General features: G+C 37.8%; 1 protein-coding gene across 2 annotated transcripts; it reads right to left on the bottom strand.

Annotated features, from left to right (window-relative positions):
- Window positions 1-2,734: 2,734 nt before the first annotated feature.
- On the bottom strand, window positions 2,735-21,775 carry baiap2l1a (BAR/IMD domain containing adaptor protein 2 like 1a). 2 transcript variants are annotated; one of them, XM_079595330.1, is made up of 14 exons: window positions 21,507-21,775; window positions 20,620-20,695; window positions 20,367-20,453; window positions 14,301-14,362; window positions 12,784-12,855; window positions 12,559-12,693; window positions 10,829-10,981; window positions 10,230-10,385; window positions 9,945-10,065; window positions 9,538-9,751; window positions 7,823-7,882; window positions 7,566-7,707; window positions 3,777-3,817; window positions 2,735-3,689 (listed from the first exon to the last, which is right to left on the bottom strand). In XM_079595330.1, the coding sequence occupies exons 1-14, from the start codon at window positions 21,555-21,557 to the stop codon at window positions 3,617-3,619; spliced, it is 1,443 nt and encodes a 480-aa protein (XP_079451456.1). In that variant the 5' UTR covers window positions 21,558-21,775; the 3' UTR covers window positions 2,735-3,616. The 2 variants fall into 2 exon arrangements, with proteins under 2 accessions (XP_079451456.1, XP_079451455.1); XM_079595329.1 differs by having other exon boundaries at window positions 7,566-7,710; window positions 21,507-21,766.
- Window positions 21,776-21,924: the final 149 nt, after the last annotated feature.

Below are 21,924 nucleotides of genomic sequence, written 5' to 3'. Positions count from 1 at the left end.
TCCCAGCTGGCTATTAGAATTACTTACAAGGGGCAATGACTGACTGGTGGAATCTGATAACGTGTGAGAGGTAGATCTACTATTGCTAGCAGGAGCAGACTGACAATACCGGGCTATATGCCCAGGTCGATCACATCTAATACAGATAGGCTGACCATTAGGAGCACGTTTAAAACGGCCTTCCCTATTTAACAGAGGGGCGTGAGGTTTACCAATAGACTGTCCCAAGTGTTGGACCAGCATATCTAGTTGGGCTTGTTGCTTTAAAACCATTTCCTTTAACTCCGCCATCTCAGAAGGTTGAGCAACAGTGGAGTCACACTGAGACATATAAGAGGTTTCACTACTGCGCCCCGGTACGCGGTGACTCCGGTCACGACCTGTCTGTCCCTCCTCCACCCACCTAGTGGCCTCCCGTCTTACATCCAAGAGAGACAAACGCCCATTAGCCCGAACCAGTCTTTTAAGTTCCCTTCGTAACATATGATCTCTCACATTCTCACAAAATTGGTCTCTTAACACTATGTCTGGATCAGAAATTGAATCTCCCTTGGACTGTTTCACCTTTTCCATAAGCTCCATTAATGCATGGGAAAACTCAAATAATGATTCATTTTCTCTTTGTTTTCTGTCAAAGAAACGCTGTTGCCAATATACATATGACTTAGAACATCCATATACCTCTTTTAACACTGAAATGATTTCTGTAGGATTTTCTCTTACAACTACAGGTCGATATTTAATCTCACTCCGGGCTTCGCCCTCTAAATGGTCATACAAAAACATTGCCTTTTCCAAATCAGACATGTACCTCGACCTAATGCAACTTTGTGCTTCTTCACTCCACTCTTCAATAGAAAGTGACCCAGCTGTTACAGAGCCGGAGAATTTAGAGCACCGTCTCTCTCTAGGCAGATATACTGCCTGCTCTCTTCGTACTGGCAGGGGACCACTCCCGCCAGCATCGTTTCCTTGGGCACCTGACAGTCTCTCATTTTCAGCTTGGAGCTGTGTCACACGGTCCCGCAGTTGCTGCAGTGCCGCATCAAATCCTCCACCGGCGTCGCCCGATTCCATACTGCCAGCCGCTGTTCTCCACGCACACACACACACACCACACACACACGATGCTGCTCAATGTAGCCAACCAACACTTCAAAGAAGAAAAAAAAGAAACCCTGCCGACTGCGCCAATTTGTGGCACCCCTAATTGTACAACTGACTACGCCACCCCTTGAGCTAAACTGGTTAGTGCAAGTGTCAGAGCAAGGGGAACTCTACTCCAATAAAATGTACAAACACAGGTTCGTAGAAAAGTATAAAAATACAATCTTTATTGAGGAATGATATTGATTGAAGGTGTTGGTTGGTTTAAGAAAAAAATAAATAAAACAAATTGCCATAACTAGGGAATACCAAGCCCTCTGCACAGGAGCCAGTAAAACAGTTGTGAAAACACTAGGGGAAGCTGAGTTCACACTACCACCGGTGAACAAAGACCTCACTTTGAAGTAACATACACTGCACACTCACAGCACTCTAATAAATAGGGTTTAAAAGACATTAAGGTTCACACTACACAGCACTGCAAACTTCTTCGTTAAACAAAAGAAAAAGGGAAACTCGCTTTCCAGTGAAGCTACGCTGGCTCCAATAACACAGAGGCTGGTTACAAACAAAAAGGGAATTGGGCCTAAAGAAAATAATAATAAATAAATAAACCCACTCTAGCCTGTGACGTACAACTCATACGATCACACGGTAACAGCTACAGCCAACAGGCTAGAGGAAAACAAACAACCAACAAAAGGGAGAAAAGAAAGAAAAGAAAAAAAAAACTAATAAAAAAATAAACTATACTATGAGCAGCATCCACAATCACACAGTATGGAGAAATAAATACGGGCAGAACATTATTCAAGACATACCTGTCGTAGCATTCACAGTGAAAGGGGGAACACGAAGTTGAATATAAACATCCCACTGCAGTCACAGTCTCCAGTTGACGCTTATTATCCGCGGACGTAGTTTGGCACTACTTTGCTGTGATTCGTTCGCCCATACATGGTCAACCAGGAAAACAATAGCGTGCTGCGGCTCAATCAGCGTCAGCTCCTTCACGCACTATTAAAACAAACATTCACTTGGCAACCTAACCCGCAGTGAAGAACGACAGACAAGAGAAACGCTTTTCAACATACCTCAACACTCAAACAGCATCTGGATCACTGATTCACCACACCAGAGCCAGCAGTACATTTACACCATCCCAGTCTAAGGGCACCAGGTGTTTATAAGCCTGCCTCAATCGCGTTTGACGGCTTACTAAATACCCGCTCCACCCACCAATTAGTGACGTGATTAAACATAAAACTGAAAGAGAACGAGAGTAAACCGAAGGGACCCAATCCTAACCAGGCCCACAGGCTACACTTCCATAGTAGGAAAAAAAAGTGAACTATCTTGAAACATCCAACACAAATGTAGCTGTACTCTTTTTAGTTTCAGCCTTGACTACAGCACTGAAGGAAAAGGGCCAAATTAAATAACTGTTCTGCCATGTGACACATTTAATCAGACCTTATCCTTGATACAAACACCTCATATAACCAATATAATGACAGATTTATACCATCATAAAAACAACTAAGTTTTACAAGGTGAACAGTGCTTTAGATAGTAGCCACTGTAGCCAACAATACTGTAGAGTTGTAATAAAAATCCAAGGCATTTTTAAACATATGCATATATCTTTATTTCTGAGTATGGTATGACAGGAAATGGGGCAATGAATCAATATCGCAACACAAAAAAGAAAAAAGAAAGTTTCCCCTACATAAAAAAACATTCTTGCTAAGGCATAACATGTACATGACCTTACAAGACTTATTTTTCTTCTTAAATAAATAAAAAGATAGGACCAACAAATTTCTATTCCATGGTGAAAAATGCTCAAGTTTGAGATGCTGTCCAGATAAAGCCTATAAGCCAACAATCAGCTGTGCAGAATGTTATCACCACACATTGCACTCATATTTAACATGAGAAATAAACAATTTAACCAAGTGTCTTTACATTTCTCTCTTTTAAACGTGGAAAAGGTGAAGATAAAGAACATATCAATGAAATCATGATATTGTGTAACAAATACAGGCTAAAATTAATCAATTCCAACCAGAACAATTTGGCAACTGGCAAATCTAACACTACTTCCCTGGATTTTGAAATGAAATATGATTTGGGCATGTGTCGTGTTTTTAATTAGGGGCTCCAATACTTCAAATATACATTTGTGATTTTGGTTTACTTTCACAAGTCCCCAGACATAGGACCAATATGGTCAGAAAATATCTATTTAAGAGTCTGTTTGGTGCTGTGCATTTTCTTGGAAACACAAGAGTATGAATCCAGATACAATTTAAAATAATAATTTAATCAAAGTCTAAAATTCTTATAAATAATGCTTCCTGTAGGTATGCTGGTTTGTATTTTTAGAAAATTTAAGGATTAAAATTGATGCTGTAACCGAATCCTTTCATTTGGTTCTTCTGCCATATCTGCAACGCATCAATATAGACACAACTTCACACCGGGGCAGAGGCTGAATGAACTCTTATCATATGATCGGTGCAGATCTGTCATTTGTGATGGTAGGTCGTAGTTTGACCGTGGAAAATGGATTCCCATCCCTGAGGAGGAAAAGAAGCATTGAGAATTCATTAAATTCTAGAGCGCTGTAGTAATATGGGAAATTAATTCTGTTAAAAGACACTCACCCAAGGAACGGAGGCACTGAGTAACCATTTGGCATAGACGCCTGTTCCAAACACAGAAATAAGAATAAAAAAGTGATTTGCACAAGTGGTACTTCCATTCTTTAGAACATGCAAGAGCAGAGTTGATTTTCCCTGTCAGACTGGTTCGATTAGGACGTCAACACATAATTCTGTCGTTTCACCAGCCGACTAAGTACCTGGAACAATCACTGTGTCCTATGACCTCATATGCGTCAGGAATCTTGATAATCTTGAAATGCTTGCTTTCTCTGTCTTAGTCTTGACAATCTAATCATAACTACTTTAAGAGACTATGGAAATCTGACAAGTTTTGATCAAGGCAGGCCTTATTCCATAAATAAGAGTAGTTCACTCAAAAATGTACATTATGTTACGATATACTCATTCATGTCATTCCAATGTCATTTTTTCTGAACAACAGCAAAGCGACGTCAAGCTAAACAATAGACCCCCAAAACAAACAAACAAACAAACAAACAAACAAACAAACGCACACCATAAAAGTACTCCAGTCCATGATTAATTTTTCCAAACATCAGTTTACAGTAGGCGCTTTTCCATTACAGATTTGCGCGAAACTTTTGCGATTTTTTTTCTAAATGTCGACAAAAAACGATTACGAAATGACGGCGTTTCCATTAACCGATGTTATGCGACTAAAACTTTTTTTTTTTTCTTTCTCTCGTGATAAGTCATCCAAAAATCATGGTAACGGATGTTGGTAGCCAGGTATATGTATATCCTAGCCACCATTATTATTAATGGAATGAGACGTATGCATGTTATCAAATCATTAATGGTAAGGAAAGACCCTTATAGACCTTATGCACCAGAGAAACAAGGGTGCAGCCATCTTTAGAATATTGTCTTTGAACTTCCGTTTTTGCAGTCGCTCTGTGCAGGAGCAATTCGCTTTTGAAGTGGATTTACTTAATGTAAAGTTAACGAAAGTTATCATGAGGATTGTAATGTTTAAATCAGAAGTCTTAACAAATGTCAGTCGACCGGGAAGATTTTAAAACGATCCGTTCATTCATAATAGGCAAGAACGCCGTGAAATTACAGACCGGAAGACAAAATACAACGAGTGCATCGCTGAAAAGGGGCGGGGCACATAAGGTAGGTCCATAGAGCGGCACATATGAGATGTTTCTGGGTGTATCTACCTAAAATCTGCTTCAAGGTCTTGATTGTGGCATTTCTTTGAGGTTTAGAATTCAGTATTCCTCTAATTCTTTTATGAATTTAATACAGAAAACGGTCTCGTCTTCCGTCTAAACATACTGCATCATCTACGTCAAAACATACTGCATCATCTACGTCAGGTGACTGTAAATGCGCAAAAACGGTTTCCATTGCAGTTTTGTGAAATAGTTATTTTTCGAATTGCCTGAAAGACCACCTCATGCGAGCGTAAAAACTTTTTTGTGATAAATGGGAATTTTTGCGAAATTGACGAGTTTCTATTGGGCGTATTTTCAATTCGTAATTTCAATTTGCGCAATTTGAAGGGTAATGGAAACGTGGCTAGTGACTAGGCTGTCAAACTTCAGAAAGGACAAAAACAAAACAACAACAAAAAAAGTCAATTCATTTTCAGCCATACCATGGTTTTAAGGAACAGATTGACAATTTTATGGAAAGTTGAATGAAAATCCTTAAAAATAATATCCTGTTGTGCTCCATAGCAAAAAGTAAAATTAAGTAGAGCAGTGGTTTTCCTTAATTTGGGTGAACTATCCCTTTTGTCATCAGAGGACAGACTTAAGTTCACATACCTGCCACAACAGTCAATATGTCTACCAGAGTCACCAGCCCACCATCATATGATCACATTCAAGGTGAATTAGTTGTGTTTAAACACTTTCACTTCATCTTTCATCTCGGTGCCCTGAGGCAGAACATGTGTCTTGAGGTCATTCAGGAGAGGGAGCCAGATACTCACAAACAGTTTGCCATCAGTTAATATAGTGCAAAAGTCTCCACTCTCCCTCATAATGAGAAAACCAGGTAGGGAGCATTTTTCAGATGTCTTTTTATTTTTCACAATGATAGCAATTCAGAGCATTCATCTACCACTCCCTAGGCCCCTTGGCAAAGAACAAAGGTTACATTATTGCAGGTCTTAGAAGTAACTTGTAACTTATGTAGATCTAATTTGTACAAATTTAAAGCCTATTGTATAACTGAACAAATACCGTGGGGTCCAAAAGAAACTACTAGTGAAAATACGTGCATATATTTGCACTGCAAATTGAATAGATTTTTTCTTTACAAATGATATTAGCAGCAAATATTGTAAATATTGTGCAAAAGTTATTTCAGTAATTCAACTTAAAAGGTGAAACTAATATATTATATAGACTCATTACATGCAAAGTGAGATATTTCAAGCCTTTATTTGTAATAATTTTGATGATTATGACTTACAGCTAGGAAAACCTTTTCACAATATTCTAATTTGGGGTTTTCATAAGCCATAATCATCATTTAATTTTAATTTTTTTTCCAGGCTTAAAATGTAAACAATCTGTAAAATGTTTTTGAAAGTCTCTTATGCTCACCGAGGCTGCATTTATGGGCATGTTTACACCTGGTCACTTCATGCGTTTTCTCTGATTGCACAGCTATCCGATCTGAAAAGACCAGGTGTAAATGCCCTCCAAAACGCATTTGAGAGTGATTTAAATAGATCATTCAAACCACTTACGGAGGTGGTTTGAGATGCATTCCAAATTAAACTGGGCAAGTGTAAATGTATCTGGTTTTACTCCTCCCAAAATTATAATGTTTTTAAATTTAAACGCAAATAAACTGCCAAAAATTAAAGTTTGGCGTTGCATCCTGAAACTCAACACAGTCATCTTGATTAATAGTGAGACAAAATCAAACTAACTTAGACTAGTACTTATTGTACTAGTGTTAGCGCTGCTCTCTCTTCTATTGCGGTCTTTGATCTTTAAATTAGCTGATGATAAATAAAATGCAGCACATATCTGTTGCTTTCGTCGTGAATTGAAATTTGCATACAATGCAGGGATTGAAGATCGGATTTATATTCGTTTCGCGGAGAAAAATGTATGTGGCCAATTGTAAATGGAACAGTTTTAAAAAATTGGATGGTTATCCGATCAGTAAAAATGCATAAAGTGAACAGGTGTAAACAGGCCCCATATGTTGTACAGTTCAATACAGTAGTATTAAAAAAAATAAAGGTTTTTTAATTCATTTTAAAATGTAATTTATTCCTGTGATGGCAATGCTTAATTTTCAGTAGCCATTTTGCCAGTGTCACTTTTCAATGTTAAAAACAGTTATGCTTAAAAAACATGGCTGGGCACACAAATCGCAGTGATTTTGCCTAGACAGACATGTTCCTGGATCAACATATTTTGTTAATCCTGGAACATTCCTGTCCAAAAATGTAGTCCTATCCCTATCCCTATACCAAACCCTACCCATAACTTTTCCCTAAAGAGAAATGATAGGTGAATAACACTGATTTAGAAGCCCCATAAGCCTCAACTTGACAAACTGTAAACTTGCCCCTTAAAACATATTGGCTGATTGGAACGTTGTTCCAGAATCAACAAAGATGTTTCAGTTTTGCCATAGAGAAAAACCTGATTTAATCAAGTGACAAACTCCCAGACTGACTTTTCCTTTTTGATCCTTATGTGGCTGAAATAAAGGCAAAGACGCACATATACTCCCTTTTCCAACTAACTTTGCTCTCAGCATTCCTATTTGTCACCACACTGTGTTTACCGTGTTCTGTGGAGAAGGGGTGGAGTGCTTGATGGGTCTGTCCCTAGATGAGTCACTGTAGTCAGGCGGGGGCAGCAGCACGGGTTCCTCCACCTCCTCGTCTTCCTCCGGCTGCTCTGCAAGATCAGTCTCACTCTCGACTCTGCTGAACAAAGTACATAAATTGATGTCTTTCTGTTTGTTAATGGTAAGATAAACAATTTTTTAGTTGAAATTCCATCATTTTTGCTCTCAAATAAAAGAAAGAGCAGACTCACCTGTTTGTGAATACTGGCTCGTTGTATGTCCGGCAATAAGATGAGGGAAACCAGCCCCGCCTGCAATTGAAAGCAAAAAATATCCATAATGTGCATCATGATTTTCAAACAAAAATGGGTGCCAGCTCCATTTCCATACGCATTAAGACAATTTTTTGTTCTCTGCCGTTGTATGACTAATCAGAAACCACTGTAGTGGCACAAATGTACAGCGAAACACCATGTAGTATGAAGAGTTCATTTGGGTTTTGGTTGCTTAGGAACTGTCACACCGCCAGCTGTGGATAACTTTGAACTGAGCCTTCAAGAGTGCGTCAGTGCATTAAGACAGTTTTTACTTCTCAAAATAGTAGTGACAGCATAATGGGTAGTGAGAGAAAATATGTGGACCTCAGACCTCTGAAATGGCAGATCTGGTCAGGGATAACAGAGCTGCTCATTAAATTATACAAAATAAACAAGTGTAAGACCACACCAAGCACAGACACTGATGCTTTCACTGCAGTAGGATCATTTTGCTTTGATTTTTATGTCACTATGAATAAATGATTGCATGTAAATATTAATATAACAAACCAATTCACCTATTAGCTTTAAATTATGTTTTTAAGACACCAGCATCACCAAATCAAATTGCAAAAAATGTCGTTTTCAAAAAGGCAAAGAAAAACAATCAGATAGTTTAACTAATCTAATCAAAAATCAGCTTCACCCTAAAGAACAGTTAAACATAAATTTAGAACTTTATAAATTATGTGCATCAAGAAATCGATATTCTTTTGCGGAGTTTTTATGATAAAGCAGAGCTGTGTGACAATTTTTTCTGTGGATTAACTTCCATGAAATAATTCAAGACTAGTAATATTCGCTAACAAACTAAATAGTGTCCATTTTGATTTCATGCAGACTTTAAAAACGACTAAATGTGAAACAAAACTCAATTCATTTGAAGTTTCATGCCAATACTGAAAAGCTTAATCAACTCATTCTCATTTACAAATAATTTCTAACTCAAACTCGCTCTAAACATGTCAGGTCAAATGTCATTTCGCCCAGTTGTTACACCAGCCAAATTGAAAGCACATTCCCAGGTCAAGAAAACTTTCATTTGGAAATGAAAGATTGTGATAAGAGGAGAACGAATGCCCCTCATCATGTCTTACTGAAGGAACCACTTTTGTTTGGGCCAATAAACCTACTACCCAGCAAAGATTTACGTCAGCGTGCTTGTTCCCTCGTAATGACTTATGTAAGCGCCTCAAACATGTTTGACATGTTGAACATGCCTTAGCAAATTGTGCAAATTAGGAGAGTAAATCTGACAAACAGAAACATGGAGCCAGTATTTCCAGCTCAGAAAAGCTAATATTGCTATCATCCAAGTGCCAAAGGGGTACCATGGACAAAGGAAATATAAATGAAAAGTTGTCTCATCTTTAATGAGCCTCATATTGTTCTAAACCTATATGACTGACTTATTTAGCAGAATAGAAAAGATATTTTAAAGAATGCTTCAACTGTTTGTTCCCCTATATAATTAAAGTTCATGGAAACTTTTTTTTTGTTTTCCACAGAAAAAATAAAGTCATTTAGGTTTGGAACATCATGAGGGTGAGTCAATTATGACTGAAATTTCATTTTGGGGTGAACTATCCTTTAAAGGATGAAAAGCAATTTTGAATCAAAAGAATGTTTTTTTGGGGGGGGGCACTTACTGTCCAGTATGTTCTAGTTCTCCATATAGCCATCCATCTCGCTCCTCTTGGATAAGCAGCGTGATAATGTCTCCATCATCAAAGCTCAGCAGGGTCTCGTTATTTCCCGCAGTGTGGGGGAAGATAGTTTGCACCCTGTTCTTCTTGGCCACATCCATACCGCTAGACACAGACGTAGACCTAGAAAGGCTGTATCCGTCCTGACTGTCCTGATCTGTTGATTTCAAAGTAAGCGCATCTTAAGTGACATTAACTAAAGATATTTAGAGGCAGTAATCAGCTAAATTAGTAATCACAGCGATGTTTCAAGGACTGCCTCATCAACACAAAGACTACTGCACTTGATTGTTGAGAGCAGAAATTATGAAGTCTGATTAGATCGAAGTGCGAGGGAGCCGTCAGCTTGCCTGAGTACTGCTCTGATAAGATGGGGCTTTTGGGAATGTCCTGGGCGAACATGCTGGCCAGTGGGCTTGTGTGGGCTTTGAGTGAAGGGGCTGGTGGCGGAACAATCAAAGTAGAATCGGTCTGAGGAGAAAAAAATAATTCAGTATGCCTTTTTTCAATAAAAGTGAACAACTCTGTTCTGGCTTAAACATGTGAATGCTATGTGGCTCTCAAACAAAAAATAGCATTTAAACAGTCATATGTAAATTTAATGGTAGTACACCATGTTCTAACATTAGACTAACCCTCTCACGGCGTTCCAATGAAGGCGAGGACTCGGGTATGACTGACATTGAAGTCCGCAGACCCTCAATCATGGATGTCACTGTGTCTGGTACCTTGGTGACATCGGTACACTTATCTTGCCAGCTGGGCAGTTTGACGGTCAGTATCTCCTTGGCCTGTGGGTGCAAGTGCACATACAGTTTGAAGAAATGCATTTATAATGTTACAAAAGATTTATATTTCAAATTAATTCTGTTCTTTCCATCAACTTTCTATTCATCAAATAACCCTGAAAAAAAAAAAAGTATGATGGATTCGATTTTTTTTCTTCCTAATCAGCATATTAGAATGATTTCTGAAGGATCATGGGACATGGAAGACTGGAGTAATGGCTGCTGAAAAATCAGCTTTGCATCACAGGAATGAATTACATTTTATAATACTTTTTTATCGTCTTTTTAAAGGCATTAAAACTATTGTACTAAACCAACTCTTCAAAAGTAGTGAACTTGTACCATTTTATTTTTTTGTTGTTCCCAATGTCTAACAACAATATTAACTGTAAAATCAGCAAGTTTTAAATTGGACTCTAAAAAGCTGAATATTTTCAGTGGGTCACCTTGTCATGGAAGGCTGCTAGCTGATGGGAGAAGGCACAGTGTTTGTCCACTAGGAAACAGAACCTCCTTTTCTCTTCCATCAGAGCCTCTTTACATCCTTCAGCAACAAAGCTCTGCATGTCTGTCTGCCGGGATGAGATGGTCTGCATACACTAGAGAAGAAATCAATCATAGGATATGGCTGCATCACATGATACACTCATAGTAGTCAGCTAGAGTGGGACAGATATACTTGATTTCTAGCTTTAAATACATATTTTTGGGACAGATTACATTGAGAAATACAAACAAAACATCACATTTAACAAAATGAGATACATCAACATATTTAAGAAGTCCACACAGTCAACACCTCATGCTAATGCTGTCATTTTCTTGTGAGTAACTTTTTCCAGACTGAGGAGTCTATGCTTTTATAGAACAGAGCTGTTACCCAGCAGACCTGTGAAAATGACACTAGAAACAGAGCTCTGTTCTTCTTCACAGGAATCCCCTCGCTATTATACAGTAGTTCTGTGCAAGTTGTCATAGTGACCGTGAACGTTGCTTGTTTCCTTGGAGTTGTTTTCAGAATCGTTTGCAGATCATGCCTGGACACGCAAGTCCCACACAACAAGTATTGTCTCTCAGTGCAATATGAATGTATGATATGACTTCAACGATATCTGAAATTATGATTCGGTGGGTTTTTGTTAGGGACATGATCTGACATGTTTTTGGATAAGATTCTAGTCACTACTGACGTGAATGACATTTCATCAACTCAAGATGTACATATCTGCATGACACATACTTGCAAGAAACAAGTTTTTATACATGTACATCATCTGCCCCCACACACATTTTTTTTTTTTGCTTTTATCTTATATAGGACAGTAGGAGGACAGAAAGGAAATCACAGGAGAGGGGAATTGGACCAGGAAAGGACCTCAAGTCAGGACTCGAACTCTGGTTGCCCGAAGTGCAACCACACCAAATGTCTGAGCTTTAAGTTTGATACTGTGTTTACTATGGCAATTTCAAGTTTCAGATTTATTGTGACTAAAAAGCATTTTAATGCTAATGTTTGACTCAGTTAAAACAATGTACATGATTGGGTGATGCTTTGTTAAACTCAGCAGCAGCTCAGTTTAATTTTCCTTCAGACATCTGTCAAAAAAGACACTCAGAAGCAAACACATTACATAAAAAAGGTTTCCATTGCTAACCGTTCAAAGAAACAGTACGCCTTTGAAAGGAGGAACACAATGGTGAGCTTAGCTATTAAAACTGCAAATTAAAAGCCCACCCCAGTAGAGTGTATTAAGTGTCAAATCATGTTCCTGATATTGAGTCAGAAACTAAATTGAATAGAGCCGTTCCATTTGTCATGCAGAGCCAGCCCTTTGTCATTGGTTCCCTTGAGCACTTCCTTTTGGCTTTTAGATTTTGAATTTATAAGTAAAATATTGTATGAAATGAATACTACTTGAAAATAATGTTTATTCAAAATGACATAACAGGACCTTCTATCTCGTGACGCATGTAGGACTAAGTATAATTTAGTCCACTTAAACCCTGCCCCTGCAAACTCACATTCATCTGCCTCCACTTTTGAATGCAATGCCCACAACTCAAAATCAGGGCATATCCAAAAAACAATCGGTGCATAACCAAGTCCCCGCACAACATTTTCAGAAAAGACTGCCAGATAGATTGATTTCATAGCAAAAATACAATAAATGCTTACCTCATTTTCTTTGACCTCATACTTGGACACACGCTTCCCTTGACTTTTCCGGCGCAGTTTCTTCAGGTCAGCCTGTGATTTGTCCAAGAAGTCTTGCTTAACTTTGTGTTCTGACTGGTATCTTTTGAATGTGGCCTAGAGGGAATATAATACCACAGTATCGTGGTTAGTGCAGGTAAGTGCAATATGGGAAGTATGACGAGGAGAAAAACACACAATACTCACATTCATGTACTTGATATCCATATCAGTTTTCTTTTCAAGTTCAGCAATGAGCTCTCTGTGGAACTTCATGAACTGTAACAACAAGGTTAATGGCAATAAATCATCACACAGCAATAAAAAAATAATTATCAGTGAAATTGCATGAAATCATTCCAATACTATGATAACATCACTATGTAGAGAATTCGAACAAAAAGGGTTATCAGCTTCAGTAGTTAAATATTCATAAAGTTTGAATACCTAAGATAATTTGATAAAAAAAAAGGTTTTGGAGGAAGACATGCTCTAGTCAAGATATCAAAGGGTCAGCAGCCCTCAATACAGTCACATACCCCAGATAAGTTCAGCACACACTATCCCCAAGGCAAAATATGACTGTATGATTTATAATATCAAATCATGTGACTACAAAAATGTTTGAAGTTACAAATTCACAAAGCTCCTGCCCTAAAGGTTTCCTCAAATAGCATTGCTCGCTACAGTTCTGCTCGTAGGTTAACACTTAAAGATGTCTTTCATAAAAATTGTATTTACTTTTTTACAGTTTTTATTTAATATATTATAAAATGTATTTTATTCCTGTGATGGCAAAGCTCTATTTTCAGCAGCCATAACTCCAGTCTTCAGTGTCGCATGATGCTTCAGAAATCATTATAATAATGATTTAGTGCTCAAGAAACATTTACTATCATCAGAGTTGTACAGGCGATAATTTTTTTCAGGATTCTTTGATGAATAGAAAATTCTAAAGTTTTTTTTCACAAAAATCGTTTGTGACATTATTGTGGCAAGGGGGGCGTGGTTCAGCGAGGTCTGTGAAGGGAGAGAGGATGGGGAGACAGGTGCGGTGTAAGTGGGTTAAGTGTGAATGACAAACACCTGTGTCTTGTTTCAGTAATTGGCATGGGGAAACCAGATAAAAGAAAAGAGGAAACAAGACCAAGAGAGAGAGAGGCAAACGGGAGACCTGTGGGTGATCACACTACTAGCAGCACAGTGGAAAGAGTTTTGGAAACGCTAGAACAGCGAGCGCGAGGATGTCTCGTGTGATTACAGATTTATTAGACTGAGTTTGAATGCTGCAGCGCTGTGTGCGTCTCCCCAAGCCGACCCTGTCTTCCTTCCCTACATTCTGAACTCTGTTACAATTATAAATGTCTTTACACTCACCTTTAATCAATTGAATGAATCCTTATTGAATAAAAGTATTAATAAGATCTTATTGACCCCAAACTTGTGTATACATTCCACAAGGCAATATAATAATTATTCTGAATTTGCAAAAATTATCCTGTTGAAAAACCACAAAAGGCTCCAAGCAGTCATTGATGAAGGCAACACACAATATGAAGAATCAAGGGTATGCTCAATTTTGAAAGGAGAAATGTATTCATTTATCATTTTAACTTGTGGAATATACAGATATGCGTTATTCGGCTTCTTCTGGAGTTGGAGAGGAATAATAGAAAAAAAGTGATGTATCAAGATCATAAACCATAAGAGCATTGCATACTTACAGACTCCTCCATCTCCAGTTGGACCTTCTGGTGCACTGCTGAAATCTCCATCAACACCACTCCTGAGAAGAAAATGAAACATTATTGCTACATTACTGATTTTTTACATTATAGATTTTTGTTTCCATCTCAACTGGATAAACAGTTCCAAGTTGCCTTCAGAGAGGTATCAAGTTGTATTTTAGACTTGAACTTCTCTTTACATGTGTATTCTTTTATGACTACACCTTCAGCATGTGCCTCTCCTACTCTGTGTGATCAGTATCATTTCATCTTGCTAAAGCTCCATTAGTATTGCTCATAAAAACAAACCCCAGAGCAAACAAACTGAGGTGAGCTGCAGCATTATCACTCATCTAGCAGTTATAAAAGCATCATTAGCATGGTAAGGTCAGTGGAGTGAGTCAGTAAATGCAGTCTTTGTACTGAGAGTGTCAGCACCTGCTCTGTGTTTTCACAACCCCAGAGATGTAGCAAAAAGGTACTCAACCTTACAGAGGTTACAGGGCATCACTGCCAATGGAAAAAGTCTAAATGGAGAATTATTATCAGTAAAATCAAGTTTTAAATATAGAAAAGCTAAATGAAAAAAAATGTAATGCAACAAATCTAAATGTACCCCTTGTAAATGTAATTTCTGCCTCCCCGGCTTTTTTCTTGATCAAATCAGTTCCCATCCTGCAATTTTTTTACAATGATTATCCCATTTCACAAATATGTCATATTTGAACGATGCATCAGGTTTACTTCAGATTATTTACAATCAGGGCATGACATTAACTTTTTTGCTCACCACCCACTGTGGCTAGTGGTTTTCCAAAGTTAGCCACTAAGTATTTTTATTGGCAACAATTTTGACATCGATACCGTGGGAAAAAACTGCCATCTCATATTTTGGCAGCAGGTATATTAGGCTACTGTCACTTTAAGACCTGATGCACGGATCCATTATAGTTACACATGTGTTTTCTTTCTCAACTGTTTAGATTCACTTAAAACAAAGGACTGTGTTTACATGAATACTTGCCAAGACCGGCATTTTGACATTATTTTGTGTGTATTTGACTGTTTAAGCGAAATAAGCAATGAGAACTCAAAACAACAAAAAATAACTCAAGTTTACTACTGAGAGACGGCTTTATGTGCGCACACTTTAGGTGTGAGATCAAAATCTGTGGGAATGAGTAAACTTATGCCACTTTGAGCCATTTAACACCAAAAATATTAATTAGGAAGCAAACTAAATGAAAGAGCGAGAAAGCGCAGCTGGTACTGTATCTAGCGTGTATCTTTTCTGTGGAAAATGACTATAGGAAGTGATTCAGATATTTCAGTATCATTATGTATAGGAAATGTTTAACTTTTTAACAATACAATTGTTCTCATTTGTAAGTCGCTTTGGATAAAAGCTTCTGCTAAATGAATAAATGTAAATATACAGCATTGCACTTAGTTTATTATTTTAGATGCCTTTTTAAAAAGACAATTGAAAAATGTAAAAAATATTATATATAAAATTCAACCCGCCAAAGTTGCTAGTAGAAATTACATTACACGCCACTGCTGAAATCCACCCGCATTTGGCGGGTGTTAATGTCAAGCCTTGTGTACAATAGTGAGTTGTCTACAATGGATAATTGCATCAAATATTGGTATTCCGAACCGATAACCGTTCCCTCCTCCATTTTATGCTGTGATGTGATTGGATCCATTCACCGGACCTGGCCATCTCAAGGATGTTCCATCATGTCACCAGCAGATTGCACACTAGCTATCTGGGCAACAAGTCAAGCCAAGTCACCTTTATATAGCATTTTTCACATTACAGATTTTTTCAAAGCAGCTTTACAGTGATAATAGAAATATTGTTTTGTCTGTACAGCAGCTCTAGAAGAAAGTCATTGTCTAGCTTAATTTTTTTTTTTGATTGATTAATTTCCGTTGTAATAATTCAACTGAAAACAGAAAACTTTTAAATGCGTTCTGGCTGTTCGTTTACACGACAACTGCGTTTTAGTGGCCTGAGAACGCAAACTTTGAGGTAGTGCAAGTTTCTTGGATATTCTTGGAAGGTTGTAACCTAAAATAGCACACTAAAAACATTACAAACACAACTGCTGTATGTTTATACAATGCTGTGCTTCTTCACCATTGACACTACACTTCCAGATTATTAATACTGAGAGCAGGCTTAAGAATAAACAGATATATACAATCCCTTTCTTTTTAAACAACAATAATGCAGTTTTGGTTTGCTATAACATGGAAGAGGGTTTTATGGACATGACAGGTGATGCTTTCAATAGCAAGTTAATTTCATGCAAGAGAAACAGAAACTGAGACCTTATCAGTGACAATAAATCCTTGCTACAACAACAACTAAATTGACTGTGTGAACCAAACCATTTCTAATGTACGCTTTCAGGTGCACACCTGCATTTATTTGGACAATATGAAAGAAAGTACAGTATAGTTCTGCAAATTAGCTATGGCCCACTATTACCTCAAACGCTGTCACTTAATGCAGATTGTCTGTCGTTCTTACTATTTTGAGTAATGATAACGCATGGAGCAAGATTTGTTTAGCAAACTTTAATGTTATATTAGTGCTCAGCTAACTCCTGAGCTAAAATTCAGTTATGGTAATTAGCGTCCGACAAGCGCTGTAAGCAGTAGACCAGGGATAGGCAACTCCGGTCCTGGAGGGCAACTGTCCTGCAGAGTTTAGCTCCAACCCTGATAACAACTCACCTGCCTGTATCTATTCTAGTAATCCTGAAAACATTGATTGAGCTAAACTCTGCAGGACAGTGGCCCTCCAGGACCGGAGTTGCCTATCCCTGCAGTAGACCAATCGCAACAGACTGGGCCGTCTGGCCAATGAGAGCAAAGTATGCTCTCGGAAAGGAGGGATTTAGATTTAGGAGGGATTTACATTGAAAAATGTGGTGATTTACAATGTATATTATGAAAAAAAATGTGGTGATTTACAATGTATATTATGAAAAAAAATGTGGTGATTTACAATGTATATTATGAGAATATGTGTATATGTGTATATATATATATATATATATATATATATATATATATATATATATATTATCTTTAATGCATGTACGGTAAACCTGTTGTAGGATACCTTCAAAACAAAATTAGGAACCTTTAAAATAGCATAATAGGGGCACTTTAAATTCAACACGTATTCTATAAATAAATTATAACAAGGCTACCAGTTCAAATGTATTACCTGTTTAAGGACAATTCAAATTGTTCCAAACCATGAATTTCTTTCTTCTGCTGAACACTAAAGAAGATATTTTGAAGAATGTCTGTAACCAAACAGTTGATGGGTACTATACTACAACAGTCGTCGTCGTCTAATGTCTAAGTGCTTTCCTAGAGTTCATATGAAACTACTGAGAAGCATCATAGTGACTAACAGAAAAATAAATAAATATTTAAACTACATTAGAGGGAGTTAGAAAGCTTTTTGAGAAGGCTGAAAGAGTTTAAAAGGCATTCATGTGCGACAGCGGTATTCTATTGCCAACCACTGTAAAGATCTCAAATCGCTAGTACAATCCAGGTGCTGATAAATAGACCTATTCTCACCAAATACAGCCAAAAAACATGTTCAAGTTCACATCATCAAACACCTAAACTGAAAGTTTTTTGACAAGTTAGAAATTCACTATGTTCTTACCAACCACATTCTGGTTTGTAGTTGTCCAGTGAGATACCGGTAATATATGTCACACACGAATCCACCATAAGATGACAAACATCTTGACACTAAGGAACTTGTTTTGTTAAAATAACAAAAGTACTCCTGCATTTTGAATGTTCATGGTCTTAATTTTAGAGGAGTGTCACCAAGAGAAAAAGGGAGGGTGACTAAACTGAGCACTTCTTACATTCCAGTCATACAGTCTCAATTGGATGTTTCAATTCCCTTGATCACTGTTTAAGAACTAAATGGAGAGTTACAATGGTAATTCATTATATAGCTTCATTTGATGACACCTGTGGCCCAGACATGCTGTCTAGAGTTCTAATTAAGTTTAAGTAATTAGTCATTAATTCAATTGTGTTAACCTACATTTATTTGGAACTATTCTGGAACTTTCTTGCATGCGTGTTGATGTTGACAATGCTCACTTAATCAAGTCCTTGTGTTAATCAGGTGTCACAAGCAATGTATTCCTTATACGGAACAGGTTGACATAGAAGGCTGCACCAGTAATCACTACAGCATTAGATGTTGATGTCTTATGACTGCACTTGAAGGGATGGTCTGGAGTAAAATCAACCTAGGGTCCTTTGCACCATGACCTGACTTTTCTCAACTCACAGAAGTGACGTCAACGTCCGGTTTAGCAGTAGCATAACCCATCAGGCAAGTGTTACTTTAATACACTTATGATGTACTTACAAACTTTCCAATGCCTCGGTTTATGAGTACAGAACATATTTGCACTACTATAGAAGTTTGGTATCATTCTGGACATTATTAGTGGGGTAATTCACGATAACATCAGCAGTTTTCATTCAACCAGCTGATTTCTGTAAATTAATGTAAAACTAAATGTATATTTCAGCACAGGGTGAAGTCAGTATACACATAACGATTTGAGACAAATAAATGTAAATTTAATATAAAACTATGTAAATGGCGGCCTGCGGCACGGCAGGGTTTTGAACAAGGTCCTGAGCTGTTGCTGGGCGCCGTGGACAGACGGCGAATGGCGCCGCCGGTGTGTGTACACTCATAGAGAATAATGCGTTCGAATTTTAAAGACGTGGCACTGCACTTCTCGTCCGGTTTGCGACCCCCTTTAATATAGATGGAAAGCACCTTGAGTTTGCATGTTCCTTTGGAACATTTGAGCTATGATGCTATTTGGAAGGGGTTCAGGGGCGGAAAGGTTTGCAGACAAAAGTCTCAAAGAGTAACTGTTTGCTTTGTGTGTTTGCTGCCGGCATGTGCAGAGAATTCACACTGTCTGCTCTGGTGGCCATCCGAGCCGTCTGAAAGGGATTCCAGGAAGAACAAGGAACGACAAAGCCAAAGGAGCTCAGTCATTCACAAAAGGACGCATCACTTAAGAGCAAAAGCTCATTTACAGCAAGTAGAAAAGTTAGGGATGCGATGCACCGATATACATTTTTTAGCCGATATACCAATACTTTTATTTTTGAAAGCCGATAACCGATATATTGGCAGATAAATCTAAATTCGAGTTTACAAAAACAAGTCTCACCGTTAAAATCCAAGTCCCAAGCACACAATTATAATGATGTTCTCATTATAATTGTATGTAGCCTATATGACACTTGCACTGCGCATGTTAACTGTACTTATACATTGTTAACTGTACTTATATATTGTAATTTCCTTTTTTGAAGTGATTCCAAACGTAAAAAAACTAAACAAAAACACCATGGTGAACAGTGAGCATCTGAAGGGTGTCAGCTGAAGGAAATAATCCATAATTTATCAGCTTTAATATACCGGTACCTGCTAAAACTTTTTATTGGGCCGATAACGTTAACATTAAAACATACCGAACATATATCGGCAGATACCGATATTGCGGCCAATATATTGTGCATCCCTAAAAATGTATTTGCAATAAGGACATTGTGTACAATTTTTTTTTAGCAAATTAAAAGATCAATGTGAAGGCAACGGCATTAATCTTTGTAATTTGCTCACAAAAAACCAAACCTGCGGTTGTGTGGCGAGTATGAAAACTTGGCATGAAACAGATGGTAGTTTATGAATCACAGTAAAGCTCTGTCATTGTTTCCAGACAATATGAATCAAACTGATGCTGAGTCACAAAAAGTCAACAAGAACCAAACCTGTCTGAGGCTTAAAGCAGACGCAAACGTAGAACTGCCTTTTGACAAAATGAGGAAATAACTGCCACTGGATATTCAAAGACATGTTGAGTGCAATGAATCATCTACAAGGAAATGTTAAGCCGCTCTGTGCACAGAGCACATCCATTTCGGCGAAGACCAGATTAGGGCCGTGATGATTTAAAGAGTAATACTCACCAAGCTCCCTAGAAACCGGCGATACGGCAGCATTTTCCCCAATCTTTGAGACTGCATCGAAATATGTCTTTCCAGCAAAGGTCATTGCTGCAGGAGAGTGAATAACTCATATTGATTAACAGAAACTGAAATCCAAGCTGTGTGTATATCACAACAATTTTAGAGAAATACTGAATTTGAGCAGTTGAGCAGAAAATAAGCAAGTATGGTGCACTGCATATTTATTTTTATGTAAATTAAATGGTGTGATTACCTGTCACTGATTTCTCATAGCTCTTTCCCAGGTTAACCAGATTCCGCAGTCCTGGGTTGAACTGCTCCATCACATTCTGGGAGAGCAAAACAAAGCTCATATTTAAGTTACATGGAAAGCAGCTTACTGCTGCTGAATGAAACTTAACATCTTCAAAAACTGATTCAAATGAATGTGCCTACAACTGGGCAGATATTTTGAAAAATGTCTGTTTTTTTTGTCCAGTTGATAGAAGTCAGTGGGGTTACAGGTTTGGAACATGATGATGCTATATAAATGACAACGTTTTCATTTTTGGGTGAGCTATGCCTTTTTCCACATTTCAAAAAGACACATATTTTCCCATTCAATGTTAAACACATTTTTTTGTCCATGCAATAAGAGAGATTTACAGTAACTTTACTTTCTAAAAATACCTCTACTGTAGTTAAATATAGCATTGTTTAAACATTGACTTAGAACTATAATTATATTACATTGACTATAATTATATTGCCTATGAGATCAAAGTCCTGCCTATCTCAAGGGCCATTTGGGTCTCTATTGAAATGCCCTTCTGTAATGTAATTCTAGTCAGTTCCTCTGCTCATTCCCAGGAACACACCCTTGGCAAAACAATGAACAGTCAAGTATGCAATAACAGAAACAGTCCAGCACAAACAGGTTTCTTAACTCAACCCAGAAACCCAACTGAAGCACTTTAAAATGCACTCATGACTCATTGCACAACTTACACGTACCTTGATGACAAAAATGTAAGAGTGCCATAAAATAGCACTTTATTATATAACTTAGCAACACAACTTTCACAAGGCTGTATGTACTGAGTTTAATAACAGGTGGTCAGAGACAAATACGATATACACGCAGTTTAAACCGACTTTTACCTTATATGTGCTCTCGGTGAGTTTGTTCACCTCCTCCGGGGCTCGAGACATTTTAGCAGGTATTCCTCAAACGTCCTTGGTGACAATGTGTTTGTTTAAACTTTCCCCGTTCAAATCGTAAATCTGTGTTTTCGTCCCACCTGTTAACGCGTGTGAAGCAGAGAAGAGAACAGAGCGCTCTGGCGCGCTCGAGGAGAACACGATACCGCAACTGCTGCACTGATGTATCGAAGTAGGATGAAACCTTTCCGCGCGACCTCATGCCAAACGTGGAAAGGTGGGATCCGTGACGTCATAGATTTCTAAGATCAAACTGAAATGTCTAATTATCTCTCTTTTTTTCTTTTTTTTTTCTCATTGTTGTTACTTGTTGCTTTTGTATATTGTTTTGAGCATTTTTTTTTACACACACTTACAC

The sequence above is a fragment of the Phoxinus phoxinus genome, assembly GCF_949152265.1.
Source record: "Phoxinus phoxinus genome assembly, chromosome: 21".
NCBI lineage: Eukaryota > Metazoa > Chordata > Actinopteri > Cypriniformes > Leuciscidae > Phoxinus > Phoxinus phoxinus.
This window is presented reverse-complemented; position numbering and strand designations above follow the sequence as displayed.